At 40.6% G+C, this 22349-nt stretch overlaps 1 protein-coding gene across 1 annotated transcript in view; it reads left to right on the top strand.

Moving 5' to 3' along the window:
- Dpy19l2 (dpy-19 like 2) overlaps positions 1-22349 on the top strand; it is a 105516-nt gene that overhangs the window by 9128 nt on the left and 74039 nt on the right. The window contains exons 5-8 of the mRNA XM_032910202.1: positions 10990-11110; positions 13283-13376; positions 19172-19229; positions 21530-21621. Of these exons, the coding sequence (XP_032766093.1) occupies positions 10990-11110; positions 13283-13376; positions 19172-19229; positions 21530-21621 (365 nt within the window). The remainder of the gene's footprint in view (positions 1-10989; positions 11111-13282; positions 13377-19171; positions 19230-21529; positions 21622-22349) is intronic.

Below are 22349 nucleotides of genomic sequence, written 5' to 3'. Positions count from 1 at the left end.
CATGCAAGTCTTGATGTGGTTGATAGGCGTGGCATGCCTTGGCAGGACTACTGGTTGCTTCTCTCCTTTATATGTTTGCCCAGCAGCTTCTGGTACCATGGAAGTGGGTCCTCAGGGAGGAAGAATTCAGGTCGGTTACAGTTCAGGGGCTCTAGGTCCTGCATTTGAAGTGCATGGTGTCTGGAGAAATAGGGATGTTCCTGCTAGCTCCCTGGGGTAACCAAGGGCAACAGCAATAGCCAGGATGCTCCTGGGCAACACTGCCCAGCACCTCAAAGGAGGTTTTCTCATGCTTGGTATTTGGGTCAGGGTTAGGTGGTCTTTGGCTCCTGGAGAAAGCATTGTTGGCCCAGAAGGGAAATTTTCTTCTGAACTATATATGTATATTTATATGTTAATTTATGTGTATTATAGGTATTTTAATATAGATGGTTAATCAAGTGATTTCTCATGACTTCAGATATCCTTACTGTTGTTTCCCTTCCCTCCCTCTTTTGTACTATTTCTCTTCCCTCCCTAATTACCCCCTTTTATTACCCCAATCAGATTTCGTGCACAAGGTGTCCTCCACTCTGTGGTTCATCCACTCAGCCCCTGACCAGGCAATGGTTTGTTTACTTCCCTGATTTCTGCAGTTTACCTCAAGTAATGTAATGTACCCTCATTGGACGTGTGGAGGTTTGGTCCTTTGGTATGTCATGCCAACACTGGTTGTCCCAGGGATGAGAGAATCTGCACCTATACCAAGGGATGCTGTGGACCTTGCTTTTTAATTTAAAACTATTGGTTGAATAAAAATGCCCACAGGCTGTAGCTGGGCAGAAGAGAGACAGGCAGGGTTTCGGTTCTCGGGCTTGGGGGCTGAGGAGGAGACCATGCATGCGGAGAAGAGAGAAGGTGGTGAGAGATGACGCCATGAATCATAAAACATGGCTGTGAGGGCTGGTCAACCGGAGTTTAGAATAACCCAGATTTAACATGGTAAATTTTAACTCAGGGTTATTGAGAGGGAGGTAGATAACAATAGCTTGGAGAGTAGATATCTGCTCAGATCTAGTGCTTAAAAGGCTTATTAGATTATGTGTATTTTATCTGGGAACTGAATGATCGAGGTGGGGTAGAAACCCTCCAACTGAGATTTAAAAACCACTACAATGGGAAGACCTGGAACTGGGAACGTCCAATGAAAAGGAACACGTGACATTTGTCTTTCTGGGTCTGGATTACTTCACTCAATAGGATCTTTTCTAGTTCCACCCATTTGCCCGCAAAGTTCATGATTTCATTTTTATTTACAGTTGAATAGTAATCCGTGGTGTGTACGTACCACATTGTTATTTGAGCTGTTCCCATTTCTTAGCAATCATGAACAGAGCAGCAAGGAGCATGGTTAAGCAAGTATCTGTGGTGTGCATTGTCCGGGCCCCTGAGTGTATGCTAATGAGTGGTATAGCTGGGCCACACGGCAGACTTACTTTTAGCTTTTTGAGCACTGTCCAAAGTTTTCCATAGCTGCACCAGTTTGCAATACCACAATGAGTGAGCGCTCCCTTCCCCCATACCCCTCCAGCCTTTGCTGTCAGCTGGTTGCTTGGTCTTTGTTGTTGCCAATCTGACTGGGGTAAGGTGCGATCTCAGTCACTTTGATTTGCATGTCACTAATAACGAGTGTCAATGAACACTTTCTGAGACACTTTCTCGTCATTCTTTCTTCTTTTGAGAACCCTCTGTTTATGTCCCAGTCTTACTTTTAGAACGCTCCATTTGTTCGTTTGATCTTTGCTACAGTGGTCTTTATCTATCATGGACTTAGTTCACTGTCAGATGTACAGCTGGCAGAGTCCTTCCCACTCTATGGGCTTCCTCCTCACCCAACCGACTGCTCCTTAGCTGTGCAGATAGATGCCTGTTGTTTCACAAGTCCCACTTGTAAAACTGTTGGCCTCAATACTGAGGCAAAGAGAGTCCTATTCAGAAAGTCCTTTCGTACATCTACATCCCATAGGCTGCTGGCTATACCTGCATCCTATAGGGCACTGGCTAGGACACCCTGTAGGTGCTGGCTAGGTTTTGTTCTAGCAGTTTCAATGTTTCAGCTTTCACACTTAGGTCTTTGATTGACTTGGCATTAGTGTGCATGCAAGATGTTTGATTGGCTCTAGTGCGATTCTTCTGCATGTGGACCTCAGTTTTCCCAGCAACATTTGTTAAAGATGCTTTTATTTCTCCAGTTTATATGTCTGGTATCTATGAAGTTATGTGAACTCATGCTTGGGTGTTCATTTTTCTCCCATTGGTCTACATGTCTGTTCTTTGTGCCAGTAGTATATTGTTTCTATTTCTATGGCTCTAATATATCTTAAGATCAGGAATGGTAATCCTTCAGCCTTGTTCTTTTTATTCAGGATTATTTTACCTATCTGGGATTGTTTGTGTTTTCCTATGAATTCTAGGACAGCTTCTTTTATTGTGGTGGTGAATGAGATAGGAATTTTGATTGGGATTGTATTAATCTGTTAATAGTTTTGGTTCAGTGATTATCTTCACAATCTAAATTGTACCAACCCATGAACATAGGATTTTTTTCTCCTGCTTTCTGGTGTCCATGTGCTTTTCCTTCAGGGTTAAAGTTTGCATTCTGGAGGTCCTTCATTTCCTTTATGTCCATTCCTAGATATTTGAGGACACTGTACATGGCAGTGTGTTCGTGATCTCCTCTCCAGACTTGTTCCTGGTGAATGGAAAAGCTATTGATTTCTGCAAGTTGAATCTGTATCCTGTCACATTACTGAATTTTAAAAAAGTCATTCATAGACATTTTCTGGAAGAAGTTTGGGATCTCTAGCGTATAGTATCATGTCATCAGCAAATAGGGCGTTGTTTGATTTCTTTTCTCCTCCCCTGTATCCCTTTAATTTTCTTCTCTTGCCTTACTGACCCAGCTACTATTTTGAGAAAATACTGAAAATGAGAGGGGAGAGTGGGCATCCTTGTTTCATTTCTAACTTGAGTGGGATTATTTCAAGCTTTTCTCCATTGAGGACTAGGTTGGCTGTGGGTTATTATGTTGATGTATGTCTCCTGTAGCCCTACCTTCTCTTAGGACTTTTATTATGGAGCCACGCTGAATTTTGTCAAAGGCTTTTTCTGCATCTATTGAAGTGATGATGCTATTTTTGTCTTTAAGTCCATTTATGTGATTTATTACCTTTATGTTATCTTTGCTATGTTGATGAATGTTAACTGTCCCTGAATTTCAGGCAGGGACAAAGGAGACTTGGTCATGGTATGTAATCTTTTTGATCTATGACTGTATCTTCTTTGCCAGTAGTCTATTGAGTATTTTTGTGTTTATGCTTATCAGGAATATTTGCCTTTTCTAGTGTGCGTGTGTGTGTGTGTGTGTGTGTGTGTGTGTGTGTGACTAATTTTACTTTTTCTTTTTCCAAGATGATTCCATTTAAAGAGGAGAGTCCTGGTTTTGGTAGTAGAACTAAATGGCGTCATACAAGGAGCCTGGGAATGCTCCTCTGTTCCTTTCTTTTTGTAAACATCGTTCAGGAAGGATTCACGGTAGATATGGACGTACTCTGCCATAGATTCTTCCGGACTTGGCATTTTTCAAGCTAGGAGGCGTTTTTATTGCTATTTTTATTTCCTCATTTGTTATGGGCCTGTTTTGCTGTTGACTTCTTCTTAGTTTAATTTTGGTTGTTGGGGTGAATCTGGCAATTCATTCTTCCTTCTGGGTTCTCCAGCTTCATGAAATATGGTTTCGAAAATATTCGCTTGAAATATTTTGAATTTTTGTTGTTTTATAAGGTTTTCCTTGTTCATTTTAGATTGTGTTAATTTGGGTCCTCTCTTTTACTTTGTTGGGCCTAGGGTCTGTCAATCACCATCTTCCTTCTCTTCTCCCCCCTCCCATCTCCTCCCCTCCCCACCTCTTCCTCTCCCCCTTTCCTTCTCCTCTTCTTTCTTTTTTTCCTTCTTCTCCCCCTCCCCCTCCCCTCCCCCTCCTCCTCCTGCTGCTGCTGCAAAGGTTCAGGAATAATTGAAGAAGAGCACCCCAGACTCAAATAGTATGCAAAAACAAAGAGTACTTATTCTGCAGAGATCAGCATGCAGTGATCTACCATTTATCAAAATGACAACCTCAGGGTGAACTCATAGGCCCAATTTAAAGCCAATTCCATGGAGGGGTAGGTGACGTTTATCCTCTCTATCTGTAGGGGAATCTCGTGGATCAGCTAGGGTTCTAGAACTTTCCAGAACCATTTCTGATTATTTTTCCTCAAGCCAGATGGTGGTTAGCACTTGCTTGGCTTTAGTTTTTCCTGGAACTGGTTTGTTCAGTTCTGGGAAACAGAAACTTAGTCTTCATCCCCTGAACTGGCATTTCGAAGCCTGTCATGGTGTCAACTTGGCTCAACCCTCTCCTCTTCCTCTTCCTCTTCCTCTTCCTTTTCCTCTTCCTCTTCCTCTTCTTCTTCTGCTCCTACTCTTCCTGCTCCTCCTGCTTCTCCTTCTCCTCCTCTTCCTGCTGATGTTGCTTCTGCTTCTGTTTTTTGTTTTTTGAGACAGAGTTTCTTTGAGTACCCTTGGCTATCTTGTAATTCTGTCTCTCATGCTGGCCTTGAATTCACAGAGATTTGCCTGCCTCTGTCTTCTGGGGCTGGGAGTAAAGGCATGCGCCAACATTGTCTGCCATTCTTTTTATTAATCTTCTCAACCAGCTCTTAGATTCACTGATTCTCAGTATTGATTTCTTTGTTTCTATTTTTATTGATTTCTTCTCTAACAGTTATTATTCTTGCCACTGACTGGGTTTGGATTTGGTTCGTTCTTGTTTTTCCAAAATTTTAAATTGTGTCATTAAATCATTTATTTGTTGATTTTGTATTTTTTTCATATAGGCACTTAGAATTTTCAATTTCCCTTGTAGACCTTCATTCAGTGTGTCCAGGAGATTTTTTCAATGTCTTTTCATATTTATTTAATTTCTAGAAATTTAATTCCTTTTCTTCTTTGACCCATTTATCATTCAGCAATGAGGTGTTTAACTTTCATGAGTTTGTGTAGTCACCAGAGATTCATTCGATGACAGTTTTAAATTTTATTGCATTGCTGTCAGATAGGACACAGGAGTTATTTTAATCTTTAAAATTTTTTATTTAATTAATTATTTTTTTATTTACCCTCCATTTATTGTCTCCCTTCTTGGTTCCCCCTCCCATAGTTTCTCATCCCATTCCCCCTCACCCTTGCTGTGAGAGGGTGCTCCCTTCCCCCACACTCCATCCCCCTTCCCTGGGGCCTCGAGTCTCTCAAAGATTAGGCTCATCTTCTCCCACTGAAGCCAAGCCAGGCACCTCTGCTCTATATGTGCTGAGGGCCTCAGACCAGCCCGTGGATGCTGCCTGGTTGGTGGCTCAGTCTCTGGGAGTTCCCATGGGGCTGGGTTAGTTGAGACTGCTGGTCTTCCTATGGGGTTGCCCTCCCCTTCAGCTTCTTCAATCCTTCCCTAATTGAACCATAGGGGTCCCTGACTTCAGTTCAATGGTTGGGTGTAAGTATCTGCTTCTGTCTCAGTCGGCTGCTGGTAGGGCCTCTCAGAGGACTGCCATGCTAGGCTCCTGTCTGTAAGCAGATCATAGCATCAGTAACAGTGTCAGGCCTTGGTGCCTCATCATGAGATTGATCCCAATTTGGGCCCATCACTGGGCAGCCTTTCCCTCAGTCTCTTCTCCATTTTTATCCCTATAGTTCTATTAGACTGGAAAAATTTTGGGTCAGAAATCTTGACTGCAGGTTGGTAAGCCCATCACTTCTCTTGAGGCCCTGTCTATTTACTGGAGGTGGACTTGTCAAGTTTCCTCTTCCCACTGTTGAGCATCTTGGCTAAGGTCAGCCCCATTGAGTCCTGGGAGTCTCTCACATCCCAGGTCTCTAGGACTTTCTAGAGGGTCCCCTCACCTTCCACTCTCAGAATCTGTATATTTCCATTCATCCTCCTGGCCCTCAGGGCTTCTCTCCTGTTCCACCCCAATATCCTGTTCCCCTTTCCCCTCCCCTCATATCCTCTGCATCCTGTGATTATTTTGTTACCCCTTCTAAGTGGGATTGAAGTATCTTCACTTGGGCCTTCCCACTTGTTAAACTTTTTATGGTCTGTGGGTTGTATCCTGGATATTCTGTCCTTTTTGGCTAATTCCCACTTATCAGTGAGTACATACCATGCATGGCCTTTTGGGTCTGAGTTATGTCACTCAGGATATTTTCTAGTTCCACCCACTTGCAAAATTCATAATGTCCTCATTTTTCATAGCTGAATAGTATGCTATTGTGTAAATGAACCACATTTTCTATATCCATTCTTTTGTGGAGGGACATCTGGGTTGTTTCCAGCTTTTGGCTATTATAAGTAAGGCTGTTATGAACATAGCATATCCTTGTGGTATGGTGGAGAATCTTTTGGGTATATGCCCAGGAATGGTATAGTTGGGTCTACATGTAGAACTATTTCCAATTTTCTGAGGAACTACCAGATTGATTTCCAGAGTGGTTGTACCAGTTTGAAATTCCACCAGCAAAGGAGGAGTGTTCCTCTTTCTCCACATCCTCACCAGCATTTGCTGTTACTTGAGTTTTTTGATCTTAGTCATTCTGATGGGTGTAAGGTGGAATCTTTTTTATTGTACATGTCTCTCATTTCCTTGATTAGACCTATTCTAAAATATTTATTTATTTTTGAGGATGATTTAAATGAGGTTGTTTTTCATGATTTCTTTCTTAATATGTTTGCCATTAGCATATGGTAAGACTACTAATGTTTATATATTAATTTAGTATCCTGTTGCTTTGCTCAATGTATTTATCAGCTGTAGGAATTTTCTGGTGGTGTCTTTAGAGTATTTTATGCATGTATAGAATCATATAACTTGCAAATAAAGATATTTTGATACCTTTATTTTCTGTTTTTGTACACTTCATTACCGTTTCTTTTCTTCCTGCTCTAGCTAAGACTTTAAGTCCTGTATTGTACAGTAGTGTTTCTGATTTTAGTGGAAGTACTTGGCAGTTTTCCTCCATTTTTTCCAAGCATGAGCTTGTTTGTAGGCCTTTGGGATATGTTCCCTGCATCCCTAGTCTCTTCAAGATTTTCTGTCACTTTTTTTAAAATCATTGACACTATAATTGTATTTCACCCTTACCTTTCTTTCCTCCAAACTTTCCTACCTATCCCTCCTTGTTGTCTTTAAAATTTGTCCTCTTTATTCATTAATTATTATAAATATATTAAGTCAATATATTTTTCTAAATATAACCTGTTTAGTATATACAATGTTATTTGTATTTGTGTTTTCAGGGCTGATCATTTGGTACTGTATAACTAGTTGGTGGGTATACTTGTTTCTGGGAAAGACTATTTCTCTCACTCTTGGCATTCCTGAGTTGTGAAGGCCTCCTGGGCTTTCTTCTATCCACATTAGCATGTCTGTTGTTAACAGTTTTTTTGACTCATTCTTAAGCAGTCATATTAGTGAGCCTTTATGACTGTAACTTCTGAAATTACTGGGAGACAGTCTCACCGAAAGGTCTTTGATCTTCTGGCTCTTTAAATCCTTCTGCTCCTATCCCCATAATATTTTTGGAGCCTTAGGTGTGATGGTATTTTATAGGTATATCCACTGGCACTGGGCTTCCCAACTCTGCATTTTGATTGGTTGTGGGTTTTTTTTGTTTGTTTGTTTTTGTTCTTTGTAGTGATCCCCAGCTTTTGCAAAGGGAAGTTTCCTTGATGAGGGGGTGAGGACTACATTTATCCATGGGTATTAGGACAAATTATTGTTAGGGATTACTCTAGTAAAGTAGCGGTGGTAGGTTCTCATCCAATACCCTTGACTTCACTAGCACTGAGCAGTTATCTAGATTTCCAGCACAGCCATGGTTTCCCTCCTGCTGAGTGTGTCTAAGTCCAATTCGAGAGCTGTTGGTTACCACCAAGGTCTTAGTGCCACTACTGCACTCCTAGGCTACAATGCCATTCTGGTCATTGATGTGGTTCACTTGGTAGGAAAGTTGGTTTCCTCCCTCTTTTGGTAGCCTGCATGGTGCTCTCATGAAAGGATTTTGGATTTTGTCAATGGCTTCTTCTATATCCAATGAGATGTTCATGTGATTTCTGATCTCCAGACCATTTGTGTGAAGGATTATATTTATTCAGAATTGGTATCATTAAGTGGACTGAGTGAATTTTATGAAAGGACACATGAAGTTGTTGGAGTAGGAGAGGTGGTGAGGAAAGGAGAGGAACTAGACAAAAGAGAATGGAAGGTAGGCTTTTCATACATTATACACATGCTTGAAATTCTATAACAGTAAAAGCAATAAACCAAAATCTTTATTAAAACCTATTTTCATATCCCAAATTGTCTTATTTTATTCAACTGTTTGTGCTTTATTGGTCTTCATACAGGTGTTTATTCATATTCTCTTTGAATTCTTTGTATATATTTATAACTGTTATTTTGTGTCTATTGTCCTGTGGGTCTTCTGAATTTCCTTTCTTGGAGAAAGCTAACCACAGACATAACGCTTTGGTTCTTTGTGCTATGTTTTCATAGTGTGACTTGGACATCGGGCTTTGGCCATTGGCCGGGTCTTTTGACATAGATATATATACTACCAATGTTGAGTGTGCACTTGGGTCTTTATTTACTGTTGCCCAGCTGGGCAGATTTTGAATCTTCTGGACTTATATTTGTGGTTCCATGTTGGCCACTCAGTGGGATGTACTATTGGGATATCAGAAGTTATTCTTGTTCAGCTTAGGCAAGATGAATCTCTGATCACATTAAGGAACTTTCTATGGTGCTAAGGTTCTCCCTGAAGTCCCTCAGAAACTGAAGTTGGAGAGAGACAGAGGTGAGAACTATTGTGGTGCACAGGCATTTAACCTAGGTCTTCAGTTGACCACCTTAGAATCCGAGTGGGTAAGGGAAGAACAGGACTCCCCTGGAGTGCATCAAGGACTCAGAGCTCCAGACAACGGACACTGGAGGTCACCACAGAGGGTCTGTCAGCGCTACCTATGGAACATATGAATGGCTCAGGCCACATATGCTTAGGTAATGGGGATTTGGGATCACTGGAGGGGAGGTGTATGCATCTTTTAGTTTATAGGTCTTTAGATAACAGTTTAGGATTGTGTTGGGATGGGGTACATAGATCCTCAGAGTTTCCTCCTTTATTAAAATACCATTGTGAAAATGTGGCAATATGCAGCTGAGGGTTTGTTCTGAATATATTACTAGATGATAAAAATTGGAGAAGTCACCAATTAGACAATGATTACCCAATATACAGTTTTATATGTTCACGTTTTTTTTGTGTGTGTTTGCATTATCAATATCCAATGTGTGGGTTAAAGATAAACATTTAGAACAATATTTTTGAGTAGGTTAAATACATTTCACACACACTCTATGCCAGCCTTTTGTTTAGGAGACCTCTCACTCCTTTCATAAACAGTGGTTATTATTAAGTTCACTTAAAAGATGAGTTGATATTCTGAGGTTGAGAGACCATTTGAGAACTAGAGTATAATTTTAATATTATTTATTTTTGATTATGTATAACTATCTGGGTGTGAGTTCTGTGTGCAAGTGACCATAGAGTTCAGGAGCTGGCATCAGACAGTCTGTAGCAGGAGTTACAGGTGATTGCTAGTTACCCAGCATGGGTGCTGGGAACAGACCTGTAGCTCTCTGTAAAAGAAATGTGTTCTCTTAACCACTGAACTCTCTTTCCAGCTCCAGGGGCAGAATTAAAATTCAATTTTGATTCCAAAGCTATACTTTCCTTACTCTGCCAAAGTTCATACCAAAGGAAATATGATTCTAGATTTAGCAATACACATGATGTGGTATATATTTTTGTATGGGCACCACAAAGTCATAAGAATAAAAACGATAAAATTTTAACACTATGTCAATTTTTTCACGTGGAAGATGTTTAATGGTGGAGACAAGGGAGGGTGGTAAGAGAGAGAGAAGAGAGAGAGAAAAAAAGAGATGTAGAGAAAGAGAAGAGTAAAGGCCGACCGTGAGAATGTAGAGAGAGGGGGAAGGGGAATGGGGAGAGAAGGGACAAAGGTCGAAGAGAGCAAGAGCAAGAGCAAGAGCAAGAGACTGTATCAATTTTTAAAAGACAAAATTGTAAAATCTAAAACTTGGACTGAGAAATATCATTATTGGGATTGCTTGGTTGTGTGTTAACATCATTGAGTACATGTAGCTATGCAGTCAGTGCCCCACAGATGAGAAGGGTAGTACGAAATATTAAGTGTCAATTCTATGTGTTTTTTCTCCTTTCTTCTTTTTTAAATTTTCCACAAAGGTATCTCGTTCTATTTGTCCAAAACTCACTACGTTTGAAAAAAAACCCCGCATATGAGCATTATTTCCCTCTCTTGCCTCTGAGATTTCAGAAGTAGGTTTCAGGTTGAGAAGAACCAATTATGTCTGTCTTCTCGTTGGTCACATTTTTCTTTTCTTTTCTTTTTTTTTCCGGAGCTGGGGACCGAACCCAGGGCCTTGCGCTCGCTAGGCAAGCGCTCTACCACTGAGCTAAATCCTCAACCCTGGTCACATTTTTCATGTGGAGCTGTGACTCACTCTATTGCATTGCAATTTTAAAAAAATGATGTGTTTTAACAATAAAGAAATCTAGAATGAAGCGAGATGCTATGACTTCTGTCACCTTTTTGTTTTACTTTAATCCTATCTTCTTATATTTGGTTGCATGGTTCTGGCACGGTGATTAAGTTGACTACTATATTTAACTATTACTAATGTACAATTTCAAAATAGTTACTTTACAAATAAGCTTACTTAGGTTTTTAACGTTAAAACAATGCCGTTGCAGAGTGGTGTTTTAGAAAGTCTATCATCGTGATCAGACTGTATTTTCTTTCATCTTCTTTAGGTGGTCATAGCCTTTTGGTTCCGCACAGTCATAGGGATATTGAATTTATTTGGGATAGAAAGTAAGACCTGCTGGAACGTCACCAGAATGGAGCCTCTTAATGAAGTTCAGAGCTGTGAAGGCACGTGTCCTCCTCAACGTTGCTGTGTGCTTGCCCATGTTTTCATAGACAGCTGTTTTAAGATTTATTGGAAACTGTAATCAATTTTATTCAAGGCATTATAGAAATGTTTTATCTCAATAAGTATTTTTACTTTCAACTTATTTTCTGAAGAGGCTACGTACTTAATAATTTAAGTACTTAATAGATTAGAAGTTTAACTAGAGTACCATTATATCCAATGTAAGGTACTCTTGAGTAGAAGTCCATTTAAGAATGAGATAGTACAATTTATTTGGGATAATATTAGTACATACTTTTACCAAATATGTACTTGCAGTAGTTACGTATTATTGATGCTAATAATCTGCTATTATAAATACTGCTTTACCCTTGATCATTGTACTAGAGGAATTTTAATGAAACTCTCTATGTCTTCTACATTTGTATCTTTGCCAAACAAAAACAAAACAAATGAACAAACAAAATAGCCTTGAGAATTATGTGACAGTTTTCCAGCTGTCCTTGTGACTCTACCATAGCCACATAGAAACATGTATCAAACATAGAGGTGCCTTCCAGGTCTTCAAACATGACTATTTTTCCACAATATTGCTACTTTCTAAACTTACTTGACTCTTAGAATATGGACAAAATTTGACTTTTCCATATTTTTAAAAACTGATTCACTTGAAAACCTAAGATGATGCTGGTGGAGGTTGTTTAAGGAGTGATTATACTTTGGACTTTTTGCAGCACACAAGATTGGAGGCTATAGCTTATCAAACATTAGACTTTGTAGTGTGTCCATCATCAAAAATGTACAAGCTTTTCTGAGGGTTGAAAGGCATGACATTGTACATGTGTGGCATATGTTAAGTTTCCAATCACCAAGAGGCCAGTGTTTGGTATTTGGAGTGCACAGAAAAGCTGGGAGACATTGGTGTTCAACCAGACAGCATATGCTACCAACAGGCTGCTAGCAGTTATATGGGGAGTGCACATTACAAATGTCCAGATGCTGGGAATGTCATCGAGGGCAGACCACACTGGACAACATGCTGGCTGGGGATGCTCACTGTATTTAGTGACGAACCATAAGAGATCCACATGCTGAAGCATCACTGTCAGTGCATGAACAGCTCATGTGTGAGGGGTAGAGGTGGATTCCATGCAGTCAGGTAGATCACTGATATTCTCTGGTCAGTTTGGAAGAAAGATCACTGCAGATGTCTGGATTTAAGAAGCAGTTGGGACTAGGGTATTTGATGAGAAGAAGGATGCTGAAGAGTCATGTAATTCGCTTCTAGTTTGAGTCTTTGGACTGACAGGGCTGGATTCTGTTTCACTGCATGTATTGGAACCTAATGACCCTGAGCTGGAAATACCAAGTAGGCGTGTGGCTGTAGAAGCTCAGAAATGAGAAAGAGCTCTAGTCTGAATATAGACTTGCTACCACTTGTGCATGGATGGCAACTGGACATAGAAAGAACATGTGACAGAGGCTGTGTGGACTCGGGATGAAAGGGTTAATGAACCAGAGCAAGCAGGGTCACATAGTTTGTCTCCCAGCAGGCAAAGCAGCATGACATTGTAAGTCACCTCAGTTGTCAATAGTGTTTTCTCAAACACTAAAACCCTTCATACCAGTCGGTCTCAAAACTTTGCCCCGCAGTTGTGTGGAATGATGAATATAAAACACACAGGAAGTGATGTACACGCCAACAAACCATATGTGTCATGCATGTTAACATGACGTCTGCAGCATGAGCGAGGGTCTTCCTCCAGGTTAGGGACTGTGCTACACTGATCTGGGGGCCTAGGAAGGACAGAAGTGGCTCCAGGGAATTCTCCAAGCATTTCTACTGAAGTCCCAGACACTGAACAGTACCTGCAGCATTTGAATTAATGTGAGCCCCAGCACCCATTACATTACAGAAACTTGCCATCAGGGGAAAGTACAAATGTAACCAAATATGCACTGTAGGAGCTGTGGCTGGGGAAGACCTGCCCTTGGTCCCTGGGTTAGCAAATTAATCAATGCGCTGTGGAGATAAAGATGACTGCAGCATTTACGAGTGAGCATGAGAGGAAATGTGGTTAGCACTTTTATAAGTTCTCGATTAAAAACCACTGAAATGAAATCCCATTGCTCATTAAGTACTGAATAACCTGTGTTTGTTTTTTTTTAAGGATTGGGAGACCCAGCTTGCTTTTACATTGGAGTAATTTTTATTTTAAATGGGCTAATGATGGGCTTGTTCTTCATGTACGGTACATACCTGAGGTAAGACTAGTAAAGAGAGTGACCCTGCAAGGACTGGTTGATACCCATTGACTAAGTGAAGAGGAAACTTAATGAACCCAATGGACTAGTTTAGGGAATTGTCTAGAACTGGTTTTTCATAACCAATGCTATGTAAGCAGAAATGAGTCAGCCCTAAAGAACGCCTACAAGCCTCCCCTTTTCCCTTTTGGAGATTTTGGGAAACTGGAGTATACATGTGTGTAGTCTGAGATCATGAAGTTGATTATGACAATCACATATTACGTGTCCCCTCTCCATTGCTCCTTAGGAGAGCCAAGTGAGTTAGCTTCTGTCACTGAAAATTACAGCAAAGTCAACCTTGGTTATATCTAGGAACTGCAGGCTCAGCTGTCCCTTCTCTGCTTCTTCCTGTTTTCACTTGAATGTGCTGTCTGGAGTCATCCTGTGACTTGGGGTGGAAGGAAGACCATAAAATAGCAGTTATATCTGGCTCTATCCAGCCCAGCAACCTCGCACTGCTGAAATAGTGCCAACAGATGACTCATATTTTCATTTGTGTTGAGTGATACAGTATATACCTACATTGCTTGACTACTGTTTCAGACATCTTGTTTCTTTCAGTGGAAGATACTCCCAAAGATGTTAGCCTTCTTTACATTTATATGATTCTTGAATCACATAAAATTAGAAATAAAATCTGGACTTAGGGCCTGGGGACAGTGTCTCAGCAAGTCTTCTATTCCTCCCCACCTTATATTTTTAGACAGGATCTCTCACTGAACCTGAAGATCACTGATTGGGTAGCCATTCTAGCCAACAAGCACTCTTGCTTGACCTTCCTGTCTCTACCTCTCAAGCATTTTATATAAGTACTGGGGATCCAAATTCATGACCTTAAGTAGAGCTTTGGGGATGATTGGATGGGGAACCACGAAACTAGATCTCTCAATATCTCTTTGAACAACAATCAACTTCAAATGCTCAAAGATAAACCGTAATATCATACCAGAAATCCTGAGGTTGCTACAGAGAAATACTGAGCAATAGAGGCACAAGTAAGGACTTTCTGAACAGGATACTAATAGCCCAGGAAATAATTGCTATTTTGGACAGTCATGCTAATTAAATTCAACAGGTCTGGTGAGATCTAGAGCAGCTAAGCAGGGCTGATCCTGGTTAATACATGGAGGGAGAAAATAATTACAGTAATCAACAAATTGAATTGTATGAAATAGAAAAGGTTTTTGCACAACAAAGGCAATAATTTGCAGAGTTCAGACACAAACTACATAATGGGAGAAACATATGGAAAGACTCAAAGTAAACGCACCAACGAGTTTCTTGCAAATCCATCTTTATTGCAGCACTCGTCACGTATCCAGAAATAGAAACAGCCTAGTTATAGCAACCGATAAACTAAGAAGGGGAATGCGGCACATTAGTCACAATAGAATAACTTTGGCCCTGAAAAGGAATAAAATCATGACACTTGCAGCAAGACAAATGCAACTCAAAATGATTAAGTTAAGCAAAAAAAGCCAGACTCAGAAAAACAAAACAAAACAAAACAAAACACAAGCAAAACAAAACAAACCAAATTTTCCAAACCAAAAATTTAACAAACTTCAGGAGGAAGCCTGATTTCAATAAAAGTATAAGGGTGTACACATGTATATCTGTGTGCACGTGCATGTGAGTGTGCTTGCTCCTAAGTCATGAAACCAGAAGGGAAATTTTGAGAAGTGAAGAAGGCTCTAAAGAGTGGTAAAAACCAGAAAGAGTAAAGTAGAAGGCTGGGGAGAAATGGAGCAGCAGTTACAATGTCTGGCTGCTCGAGCAGAGTCCACATTCAGTTCCTGGACCCAGGTTGGACAGTTCCCAACCACCCGTAACTCCTGTTTCAGGGGCTCCAATGTCCTCTCTGACCTGTGCAGGCACACGCACACATATAATGCACATACAGACGAGCAGACGTGGGAACTGACTGGGAAAGGAAAGAGAGCCAATGGAGGAGGGGAGAGTTTAGGAGCGGAGAGTAGGGGAGAAAGTAGCTTAGTGACACATCGATGGGAATGTGCCATGACAAAGTGCTAACCTAAATAAAACGTAAAAGTAGCAAAGAGAGTGCTGTACAGATATGTGGTGGGCGTCATTCAGCTATAAATAAAAACGAGATTATTTCATCTGCAAGAAAGTCTATGGAACTGGACAGTACCATCTTATGTGAAACAAACCAAGAAATACAAGTACTATGTTTTCTTTTATAGGTAGATTTAATCTAGATTTTAAAAATATGAAGTGAGTCATGAAATTTAGAAGGAATCCTGTTGTTGGGAGACAGGGGCCTATTAACGTAGGGAACAACAGTAAAGCAATGGGGGGGGTGGGGTGGCCCAGTGGTTACGAACACTTGCTGTACTTGTAGACTGACTGGTGTTCAGGTTCCGGCACCCACACGGCAGGTCACAAGCATGTGTAGGCCCAGTTCCAGATGACATGACACCCTATTCTGGCCTCTTTGGGCCCCAGACTTGAATGGGCATGCACACATATGATGTACACACATGACAGAAAACATATATATGCATAAACAACAAATGAATAATGATAAATAATATTACATTTATTAAATATGAATTTATTAGCATAAATTCATAAAGATAAATAACACATGAATAATAATAAATAATAATAAATGAAAATAATAAATGTTTCTTTAAAGTTTAAAAAAAGGGTAAGTAATGAGGAAAAAGAAAACCATGCACACTGTGGGTCTCTGGGTCTAGATTTATATAGAGATATAATAGCTTATATAATGCAGGTTTTACATTAACTACACACACATAAATATGATATATGAAACACAAAAGCAGAAGGTACCAACAAGAATACAAAATGGGAAAGGAACAAAAGAGCATAATGGACTGGATGTGTGCAAAGCAAAATTATATGTATACATGTGCCCTATAAAATATCATAATGAAGCTGTTATGCTATATGCTAGCTACATTTCTACAATAAAAATCAAAAATATTTGACATACGTTCCCTTCTGATCAGTGGGCCTTCTGACACCCTTTCACCCCTCCACACCTCTTCCATAGTTTATTACTTTATTACTTCTGCTCAGTGGTCAGGGTTATTACCACCCCCTGCTGTTTTTCCTTCAATTTTCCCATCTCATTTCTTCTTCCTCCTTCCATCCCATCAATGTCTACTGCGTCCTAAACTGAGCCAACACTGATAATTGAGCACACACATAATCTAAGGTAGAATCTACCGGCTTGGTTTCTATAGTCAGCGGCCTAGCATGTGGGCCACAGCTGAGCTTGTAACACGACAGGAGACACTCAACGCACAGCACGGGTTTGACCATCTGTGATGAGTATTAGCACTCTAGGTCTGCAGTGGAAAGTCTACAGTGTGGCTTCCGTCAGAGTATTTTCTTTTTTTCTTTTCCTTGGGAGTTTGCAACCTTGTTTTTATTTTTATATTTTTAATTAATTAATTAATTAATTAATTTTAATTTCTACACTCCAGATTTTATTGCCCTCCTGGTCCACCCTTCAACTGTTCAGCATCCCATACTCCTCCCTGTTCCTCCCACCTCCCAGTCTCCACAAGGATGTCCCCACCCTACCCACTCCAACAGACCTCTAAACTCCCTGGGGCCTCCCCTCTCTTGAGGGCTAGGTGCATCTTCTCTGACTGAACCCAGACCCGGGAGTCCTCTGCTGTATATGTGTTGGAGGCCTCATGTCAGCTGGGGTATGCTGCCTGGTTGGTGATCCAGTGTCTGAGAGATCTCATGGGTCCAGGTGAATTGAGACTGTTGGTCCTCCTACAGGGCTGTCCTCCTCCTCTGCTTCCTCCAGCTTTTCCCTAATTCAACCAGAGGGGTCAGCATCTTCAGTTCATTGCTTGGGTGCACAGATCTGCATCTGACTCTTTCAGCTGCTTGTTGGGTCTTTTGGAGAGCAGTCATGATAGGTCCCTTTTTGTGAGTGCCCCATAGCCTCAGAAATGGTGTCAGGTCTTGGGACCTCGCCTTGAGTTGGATCCCACTTTGGGCCTGTCGCTGGACCTTCTTTTCCTCAGGCTCTTCTCCATTTCCATACCTGCAGTTCTTTCAGACAGGAAGAATTATGGGTCAGAGCTTAGGCTGTGAGATAGCAACCCCATCCCTCACTTGATGCCCTGTCTTTCTGCTGGAGGTGGGTTCAGTAAGTTTCCTCTTTCCACCTAGGGCATTTTATCTAGGGTCAACCCCTTCTTTCAGTCCTGAAGGTCTCTCACTTCCCAGGTCTATGGTGTATTCTAGAATGTCCTCCCAACTTCCTTCCTCCTGAGGTCAGCTGTTTCCATTTTTTCTGCTGGCCCTCAGGGCTTCAGTCCTTTCCCCCTATCCAACACCAGATCATGTTCCCCTCTTCCCCCACCCCCATCTCTTTTCCCTTCCCTGCCCCTCCCTTTCCTCCCTTGTGGTTGCTTTCTTCTCTCTCCCAACTGGGACTGAGGTGTCCTCACTTGGGCCCTTCAGCTTGTTGACCTTTTTGAGTTCTATGGACTGTATCCTGGGTATTCTGTACCTTTTTTTTTTTTTTGGCCTAATGTCCACCTGTAAGTGAGTACTTACCATGAATGTCCTTTTGGGTCTGAGTTACCTCACTCAGGATATTTTCTAGTTCCATCCATTTCCCTGCAAAAGTCAGGATGTCCTCATTCTTAATAGCTGAGTAGTACTCCATTGTGTAAATGAACCACATTTTCTGTATCCATTCTTCTGTCATGGGACATCTGGGTTGTTTCCAGCTTCTGGCTATCACAACCGTCAGATTATTTTCAGTACGTCAAACAATTAAGAGTTAGTGCTAAGAGAAACTGTTAGTCCTTTAGCTTTAGTCCCTCAGTTAAGCCTAATTTCAAAAGACAAAACTGGACTCCATTTACATTATTGATATAATGGCATACAGACAAAAGTGCTAGGCTGTATGGTTAAAATTATTTTATGCTCACAGTTTATTTAGAAAGTATTTTAATGTGATTATAAAATTGAGATTATATTACATGAACACTTTGTGTCCCTGTACAGTCAGTATTAAAACACCAACTACACAGGCATTTGGGAAATATTGGACTTTTATGGCTTAGTTATTTGTGTTTTAAGCACAGAACATTATGGTTTTTAATTTTGAGATAAGTTTATGAAAAGTACCTGTATGTTGCATTTTTTTATAGTTTTTATTGGATATATTACTTATTTGAACTTCAAATGGTATCCCCTTTATCTGTTTCCCCTCTGATAAGCCCCTACCCCTCCTCCCTCCCTCTGCTTCTATGAGGGTGCTCCCCCACCCACCCACCAACCCCCACCTCCATGCCCTGGCATTTCTCTACACTGGGACATTAAGCCTTCCCAGGACCAAGGGCCTCTCTTCCCATTCATGACTGACAAGGCCATCCTCTGCTACATATTCGACTGAAGCCATGGGTCCCTCCATGTGTACTCATTGGTTGGTGCAGCTCCTTTGGTCCTTTTTATAACTCCTCCACTGAGGTCCCCATTCTCAGTCCAATGCTTGGCTGCGAGCATCCACATCTATATTTGTGAGACTCTGGCAGAGCCTCTCAGGAGACAGCCATATCAGGCTCCTGTCAGCATGACTTCCTGGCATCCACAATAATGTCTGGGGCAGTCTCTGGATGGCCTTACCTTTAGTCTCTGCTCCACAGCTTGTCTGCGTATTTCCTCTCTTGAGTATTTGTTACCCCTTTAAGGCATGGAATGACTGTGTACTTTCTTCTTTATTACAGCGGGAGTCAGTTAGGAGGTCTGATTACAGTAGCCTGTTACTTTTTCAACCATGGAGAGGTTTGTTTCCTATTCAATTCTTTTTTAGACATAGAGTGGCTTGTACGAACAAGGAAATATAATCGCTAAGCTAATATGATCACATGGTGTTGGACTGTAGTATCTTAAAGTATTTTACCTTGCAAATTGGTATGAGAATCATATTAATCTAAAATTGTAAGTAAGTAAAATCTAAATTATGTGAACTGCCAACTGTTTGGTGCTTAGTCTCACACACACATGTTCTGTTGACAAATGGTAGCATTGCAATCACCCAGTCAGGCGCTGTACATACACGACGTCATTCAGTGCCTAATAAAACCCTGGTGGGCGAGTGATATCTTCATCCTAACAGTTATGAAAATGAAGTAGAGAGTGACAGGACTTAGCCAAGATTCCAAGTCTATTGCATGGTGAAGCTGGGTGACTTGTTCCCTGTCACTATGTCTTTAAAGCCTCACTTCAAAATACACACCTATCTCTCTTCTCCTTTTGCTGTTTGAGACAGAGTCTCACTATGTTCTCTAGGCTTCAAAACTTCTGATTCTCCCTCATCAGCCACCAAAGCGCCAGAATTATATTGCTGGTATATAATGTCTGGCTCTGAAAGTTGTTGTTTTTTTGTTTTAATGGTAGGAACACTTGGCATCAAATCTTAACAGATCTTAATCCTCCTAACTGATTTTTGATTCTACAATACAGTAATTCTAAAGACTTACTGTGTATGCCTGCATGCATACATGCGAGCCTGTGTATGTGCACATCTGCTCGTGTGTGTATGTGCCTATGTCTGTGCCTGAGTCCAGAAGAGGTTGCCATATCTCCTGGAGCTGGAGTTATAGGCATTTGTAAGCTACTATTTGGGTACTAGGAGCTGAACTCCAATCCTCTCGCCTTCAGATCCATCTGCCCAGCCTCAAATTAAACACACAGATCTCGAGAACTTGTCCAAGTCACAAAATTGAAATTGCATGTCCTTCTTCCCAGTAGTTGGAACGGCATTGGTCTAACAACATCCACACATTTCATTCAGTAGCTTCCCCACTGCTTCTACTGAATTATTCTTCCTTTTTCTGTAACAAAATAATGAATCAAAAACAGGCCTGATACAGTAAGTCATCCCAAACAGACATACCCAGGCCAGAAGGAGCTCCTGGAAACTTTATGATGTGATGAATTCACTCCAGGGCTCTGGGTTCTGGATTCTGTATTAGATGTTGAATGCATGGTAAGGAGAGCGAATCTGAGTACTAACGTTTTGGGATCACATGTGCTATGTAATGGCCCAGGTTATACGCAGAAAATGTCTGTATTCTCTGTTATAGTATGCTAATTCAAAAACCAGTTAAAAGAATAAACAAAGTCTCACATAGAATGCTTTAAATATACGCTAATTAAAACCAGTACCATGTGAAAACCAATACCTTGCCACTCAATAATCTGCATTTTATTTGGGTGTGCGAGGCTTTGGTAGGCTGAAGTTAAGTTTGGAATACAAACTATTTTTTCAAGGCTTACAAGTTTGGTTTCTTACAAAATTTTAACTTTTGAGGCTCTTAACAAAGAAATAGGACTCTTACCAGGAGTTGAAGACTTAAATTCTTTCTATAATCTTAGGCTTATGGATTCCATTATCTTACATTTCTCTAATTTAAAAAGCTATATTTAAATTTATATTACGTTTAAATTTTTATAATTTCAGAATAGAAAAAGTTTTGCAATGTTGTTCCACGTGTCTTAGGACAGTCTAAGTATGTATACAAAAAGTTAAAAATATTTTTATTGTGTTCCTTACTAGCAATTCCCTGTACTTTCAATTGCTTTTAAAATTTATCTCATGTAGAGTTTATCTGATTGACTTAGAGCCAGTCTTGACAGCTGGTGATGCATATCTATATCAGTTGGAGCTAACTGTGTATAGATTTGCTATTTGCAAATGCTCTATGCTTTCTGTTAAAATGGTTTCCTTGCCCCATCATGTATCTCAAAGCCCCAAATGCCAGGCTCGTGCCTGCAGGGCTGTGCTGTACTCTGGGCCAGTAACCCTCATCCTCCTATCACTGTGTGTTTCTTGGTCCTTTGGGTTAATTGTGTGTGATTCGATATGGTTTTTCTTGTTTCTGAGTTTGACATGACATTTGATAGTGCGTCCCTTAATAGCCGTAGGAGAGATTGTCAAAGGACCAGAAGCTATGCTGAGCAGTGAGAAATAGAATCTGATGAGCCCAGTGTTAAAACTCTGAAAGTAAGCCAACTCCCGAGATTTAGGTAATATTTACTATAAAATGGAAAATAATGCCAACAGTGTTTTATGGATTCAGGCCACCCGCGTGATGTGGACACCGCCTCTCCGGGAAAGTTTCTCCTATCCATTCCTTGTACTTCAGATGTATGTTTTGACAACTATCCTCAGGTAACTCTAGCCATAAGGCAAAGCTAAATAAACTATTATGTTGCCTTTTATGAAAATATGTTTTAATGTACTAAGTCACAATTATAAAACTGAAGCTATGTTTTATAACTATTTTAAAACTGAGTAATCAAATAATATCAACATAAACGTATAAACTATTTCTCTTCTGAAAAGGTTACCTTACAGTTTCTAGATAGTAATATTATGGTTTTATTGTGTGAAAAAGTATTTTGCCTACATGTGTGCACATCACCATTCGCACACTGTTTCCTGGTGCCCACAGAAGCCAGAAGAGTGTGTCACATTCCCTGAAAATGGGGCTATCTATGGTTGTGAGTCACCATGTGAGTGCTGGGAAAAGAACCTTGGTCTTCTGCAAAAGTTATCACTCCAGCCCCATTCACAGGCTTCTGAGAAACAAGTCGTCATTATGGTCTCAAAGCTAAAATATTTCAGCTTCCCCCACCAAATTATTCTCTTTGAATAAGATTAGTATATGTGTCATAAAAGGGGGCTCCATGTGCAAATGGATTTGGGCACTTGTAAATCTTATATAATCCCAAGGAGTGTACACATACACAGTGCAGAGAGAGAGAGGGGGGAGAGAGAGAGGAGAGACAGAGAGACAGAGAGAGAGAGAGAGAGAGAGAGAGAGAGAGAGAGAGACAGAGAGAGAGAGAGAGAGAGAGAGAGAGAGAGAGAAAGTTGTACATGAAAATATACACACA

This window comes from Rattus rattus, chromosome 8, assembly GCF_011064425.1.
Source record: "Rattus rattus isolate New Zealand chromosome 8, Rrattus_CSIRO_v1, whole genome shotgun sequence".
Taxonomy (NCBI): domain Eukaryota; kingdom Metazoa; phylum Chordata; class Mammalia; order Rodentia; family Muridae; genus Rattus; species Rattus rattus.
Note: the sequence above shows the minus strand (reverse complement) of the source record. Positions and strands in the feature narration are given on the sequence as shown.